Here is a 6,000-nt window from a genome sequence, read left to right on the forward strand (position 1 = left end):
TCTTACCTGGGTGAGATTTGTATGGGGAAAAGGGAGGAGGATTGAACATGAGGAATGCAATATAATGGTAGGTTGAATTTGCAGTTAATTAGTGATTGGTATATAGAAATAAGATAGGTGGCAAAATAATGGAGGCCAGTGGTACCTCATTTGCAAAGTTTGAGGATAAAGATCCATTCACTATCACCTGCAAGCAATGCGAAACCACAAAGAAAAAATGACTCACTTGCAGAAGTCAGAAGAAAGGGAAAGATCAATAAGATGGGAACTTACTTAATTAATTGGCCTTTTTACCAAACCTATTCAGATACTTTAGAAATATCAAAAAATAATCTTTCTCCATATGTTTTTATGGTAGTTTTTCAGAAGCAGGTGGCAAAGAAGAAGCGATTTCCCTGTGGATAAAATCCATAGTAATTTTTTAGATCCATGGTGATTTTTAGTAGCTTACAATTTTTCATATAGCATGTAAGTTGACTATTAATAGATTTCTCCATGACTTCATAAAGCATTGATGTCAGAGTAATTGAATGAAGAGGATGCTGATGTGCATAAATCAAGAAGTTGTAGTTTGACTGCACAAAAATGCGGGCATGGATTTTCACAGAGATTAAGAGATTTTAGAAAGGATTCCAAGACAATTGACTAGGTTAGTGACAGTCTCTGAAACGTTGGCTATGAGGAGAAGTGATGATATAATTGAAACATATCAATTGGTGTGAGATTTGTTTTAGATTACTGCAGAAGAGATTTTTCATGGAGTGAATGAGGACAGACATCCTTGGAAGTTGTATAAGAAGGATGCGAGCAAGAGAATGTGGAGTATGGGTTTTGATTGTAAAGTGCTAAGTGGGTGCAATGCTTTGCCTGATTTGAGATACTCCAGGTAGTAGATGTCTTTCATTATGTGGTGAAACACTATCACTTTGCTTATTGGAAGCTTGAAGTGGCCTACTGCCATGTTTTGGTGTTCAGAGCAAAACAAGGAAGTAGGCCACTTCTCACCTACAGTGTAGATGACACCCATCAAAATGATAGCTAGCAAAAACTGCATGCCAATTTTGATAGTAATGGTAATAATGATGAATCTGGAAGCTTTCTGTTTAGCTAGGGATAAATTTGCTGCTTACTCTGCTTGGTTCATGCCTTGAGGAAGTCCAGGTACGGGGAATTCCAGGGAGAACTGATAACGTCATGCATCTCCTCTGTGTGGGCATGACTGTAAGTCTTTCATACCCCATTGCATTTCTGTGCTCTTTATTTAACTCTCCTTCTGATGTACAATGAAAAGCAACTTATTGAAATACGGTTGTATTGTGGATCACAACAGTAAAAATCCAGAAAAATTCATTGCAAGCATTAATAATAATAATGCTTACAAAAAAAAAGTTTCCACAATACAAGCATTTTCGGCCTAAACAGCAATATAAACAAAGTGCACCACCACCGTCAGCTGATGACCTCGATAATTCCTGCTAAACACTTGCATGGCTAATATATGTGTAGAAAAATGTAGAATTAATTAAGAACTCCAGTATATTTCATTCAAATATAACATGGTCATTATCAATAAAAGAAGATCAGTAAACTACATTCAAAACATGAATCACAAATATGAGTCATGTAGCATGTGCTTACTGGCTTGTGCATCTCAGTCACAGCTGAGTTACAAAATTAAATAACTTAATTAGTATTTAAGAAAAGAAAAAAAAATTGTGCACAGTCACTTCCCAGAGTGGTAAGGTTTGAAAATGTCACATATTTCAAGGAACAAACAATCAAATTTGAAGCTGCTGGAATAAAGAATCTTGATCTGAGTCCAATAAACCCTGTGTCTAGTGTCATTGGCATTGTGAAGCAAGGCCAGGCTTCACTGTAGCTTACTCTGCCAGATGAATTTCACTGCTTGGTGTGAGACTACTTCTCAACTTATTGGAATCCTGAAGTGGCTGGAAAAAGTTCCATGTTTGATCTCTAGAGCAGGATTTTCAGTCTATGTAAAAATAAAATAAAAAATTACAAAAAAAAAATAATATATATATATATATAAAATCGATAAAAATGGGGGGGAATAAAAATACTTAGCCCACCCACAGTACAAATGTACTATAGGTTTATGAATAACCTTTTGTGGTTGGAACCACACCAAACAAAGTATGGCAATATACAGGAGGAACTTGGCATTAATTGTCAAGTTTCTTTCTAATATCCTCATTTTTAATATAATTCTGCCATCTGTTTGCTCTCAATTGTTCTCAGAACTTTCTTATCTGGGATCTCTAAACTTTGATCAACTATTTTACTTTTAACCCAGATTAATCATTTAATATTGGCTTGAATCCTGTCTAGTTAAGACAGTATTCAAACCAAGCATTTGAAACCAATAATCAAACTCTTACATATGCTTTTCAATAGTAATAGAGTTTGCAGCTCACCTCTGAAAGCTTCCCAAACTTTGATATTTTATTTATCGTTATCCTGCTTAAAACTAAATGGTGATCACTTCCTATTTCAAATCCTCTGTATATTGTTGGATCCTAAACTAGCATAAGATTATCAAATAACATATAGTTTTCCTGTTTCTTGGTTTTTCTTTCCATGTGAATTTGTGCACATATTTATGTTGGTATATTTACCATTATTATTGTCATTACTCTTTTCCCTAAATTTCCCTCTTGCATTTCTGTATGTCTGATATTCGTTTCCAACTTTGCTATTTAGATCTCCAGTAAGGACCAAATTTTCCCTTTTCTTTGTCATTTGCCTTCTCTAATGACTCAGAAAATTCCTCCATTTCTTTCCTTCATAGAACATTCTATGAACTCATATACATAGATAAGTCTCATTGTTGAATTCGCCATTTTGATATTTGCTTATGTATACTCTGCTTAAAATGACCTGCCATTCAAGAAGATTCCTCTTCTTCCTTCATGTATTAGGCCTAGTGACCTATTACGGGGCTATCCTTACTCCTTCTAAGCCGTACCCATCCTGAGGATAAGGTGGCTAGCCCTATATCTCCAGGTGTGTGTCCTATGTCTGTAGGTGCATGTACTCATGAGGCTGGTTTGCCTGCTTGCAGGAAGAAAAACCTGCAGTACACACCCAAGACTGGCTAACTTGGCTATGTCTGAGAAAGACCCTTAAGCTCCTCACATCGGTGACGGGAATCGAACAAAGGACACTCCTTTCCCAGGCATTTGGTCTGCACGGTTAGCCACTCGGCTAACCGTGTGGACTCAAGAAGATAATCTTCATGAATTAGGTTGAATACTACTGTAGGTACTTCTTCTTCTTTTTCCTGTTCATTCATGCCTGAATATAAAATTTTGTTGTTATTACACTGGTTTTCATAAATTAAGGAACAGAGAGAAAAATCTCAATGACTTTTGAAAGGGAGATAGGAAAGTCAGGTACATCATTATGTAAAAAGTGACACTGGTTATCATATACAAAAGAGTGGCACTGTCATCGTTATATGTGAATAAGCTGGCATTTTGGAGTGGATTTCCATTTCATGTTTGGAGTGAGAACAAGACATTTCATGGTAACAAAATTCTTGGATATGACTGCAGACATCATTTAACTGATGATTTTCAGGTGGTGAGCCATCATATGCTAAAGGCTGACCAAAGTCAGGTGGAGGTAGCCAGGTAGTTACTTGTGAGTTATTCTGTGGTTCACAGACTGTGGAACCAATTCCAGCAGTCACAAACAACATCCCAAAGATACAGTGAAGGAAGATGTTGCAAACACAGTAGACAATATCTCCGAGTATCTGCTCACTAAAACAGGAATGCTACCCCAAATCAGTTATGATCTGACCTCACATCGGCTGCATGAATGTTGGTATCTGCTTCCACTGTGCGCAGAAGGTTTTATGAAGGGGGTCTGTATGCTAGTTGACTCATCTCTGCACCACTGGACTTTTTTACAGATAAGTCCCAATTTGCTCTACAAGGTGATATCAGGCATGCTCTCTGGAGAGAACCAAGGACACGTTATCATCCCTCTAACATTTGTGAAAGGGACACTTATGGTGGTGGTTTGGGGAGGCATTTTACTGGGTGGACACACTGACCTCTATGTGTTAGCTATTAAAGAGATTAGGTCTGGGCCCTATGTTCATTCATATATAGGTGTGATAGGGGAGACATTTATCCTACAAAATGATAATGCTCATCCTCATCGAGAAGCTTGCGGACCAGTATCTTCAAGAAGAGACTATCATATGTATGGACTGGCCAGTCAGGTCTCCTAAACTTAATTCTGTTGAGCATGCTCTAGATAGATTTGTTGCTGCTGCTCCCATTCCTCCTCCTCCCCACTAAAAAAAAAAACTTTGAGGGACTTAGAACTTTGCAGGAGCAATAGTTTTTATTACCAACTGAGTTCCTGGACACCATTACAAATGGTATGAAACATCCTTGCAAGTGTCGTTGTATTGCTATGGAGGGAGGGAGAGGTTACCACATTCCTTATCGAGGCACTTTTACAAGGAGAATTACATTGCATTTTTACCTCTTGCTTTTGACCATTGTCTTCATGTGCTCACTTGTTACTGAATTAAAGTGTGTATTTACAATTTTTGTGCTTGTTTCTTTTACATCTCAAATCATACTGCTTTTCACTGAATGGCATAAAAATTCATTAGAGTAAGTTATTGTGATTTTTTTGCTTTGTTTTAATTTATGGAAACAAGTGTATTTACGAATACTTCTAAATACTTCTTGTCTGTTTTAGTCGTCATTGTTTTTCAGTAGTATCAGTTATGTCAGTGTGATACTTCTCTAATTCTTCAGCTAGTTCTACTTTTCCATTGATTCTTCTTGTTCAAACACCAGTTTTAACTTATGGATCTGAGTGCTGGGTTAGAAATAAAACACTTGACTGGAGATCACAGATATAAGAATTCAAAGAAAGATTAGGAGAGTGAATGCATCAGTGGCAATATTATATTAAAAATTGAGGATATGAAAGAACTTGACATTGTTAGCATTCAGGAATGTATTAGCAGAGCTAATCTCAATAAATAGAACAGGAGAAGACAGATTAGCAAAACAAGTGTTCTTTGTCAGGTTGGCAGCAAAAAGGCCCAGAGGAAGACTAAGATATAGGTGGATTGATACAATAAAAAGTACCTTAGAAGACAGAAATATGTAATGATATTGGAGTATTAACAGATTGATTTGGAGGAAAATTGTCAATTGGAAGTTAGTACTACATGAAAAGTTACATTATTACTAATATAATAATCCTGTAAACCCCTTGAGGCTAGATATCAGGAATTTGATGATGGTGCATATCTTTCTGCTGATGCTGAGTGAGAGTTTATTCTGGTAGCTGACTTTTTACTGGATGTATCTTAAAATAAAACTTATTCCTAAATCAGAGCTATGAAATTTTTAGATATGAGTATTAATTTAAAAATAAAAACAAATAGTAAATAAACTCATGTTTACTTTATATTCCAAGTTGTTTGGCATTTTCTTATTGCATAAATTATTCCTATATTTTTTATTTCAGTGTCTGACATTGAATGTAAATAGCCCAGAAGACTGTTGGACAAAATTCCAATCAAACAAATGGGTTGGATGGATTCTGTTTCTAGGCATAATTGGTGGAACCTTAATTAAAAAAACCAAGTCCAATTTAAAGAAAGAACAATAAAATTGTGTACATGCATCTGTAAAATAATAGCTTTTATTGTACATGAAATCTTAATATGCCAAAATCATCTTGTAAAAATAAAAACAAAAAAAAATAAAAATAAACTTTCAACTACTTTTTGAGTCACTATAAACAATCAGTTTAAATCCATAACATTATTGCCAGTTTTTAACACATTTGGGTCTCATTTTCTCCTTCAGTTACTCTGTTTTCTGAATATATGACTGACTTTAAATGCTGCTACAGAAAGAAGACAAGAGATGTGGGAACCTCATGCCAGGTGCAGGCACATGCATTCTATCTACTTGTTTGTAAACATCCTATTTAATT

General features: G+C 35.7%; 1 protein-coding gene across 2 annotated transcripts in view; it reads left to right on the forward strand.

The window, feature by feature from the left end:
* The window catches only part of Coq2 (ubiquinone biosynthesis protein COQ2, mitochondrial), a 137,651-nt gene extending 131,867 nt beyond the window's left edge, over window positions 1-5,784 (forward strand). For both annotated transcript variants that reach the window (XM_090401649.1, XM_090401648.1), the window contains exon 7: window positions 5,527-5,784. In XM_090401649.1, the coding sequence (XP_090257775.1) occupies window positions 5,527-5,670 (144 nt within the window). In that variant the 3' untranslated portion in view covers window positions 5,671-5,784. The remainder of the gene's footprint in view (window positions 1-5,526) is intronic.
* Window positions 5,785-6,000: the final 216 nt, after the last annotated feature.

Source organism: Typopeltis vanoorti, chromosome 12, assembly GCF_054136105.1.
Source record: "Typopeltis vanoorti isolate ZY-2024b chromosome 12, IOZ_Tvanoo_1.0, whole genome shotgun sequence".
Lineage (NCBI taxonomy): Eukaryota > Metazoa > Arthropoda > Arachnida > Uropygi > Thelyphonidae > Typopeltis > Typopeltis vanoorti.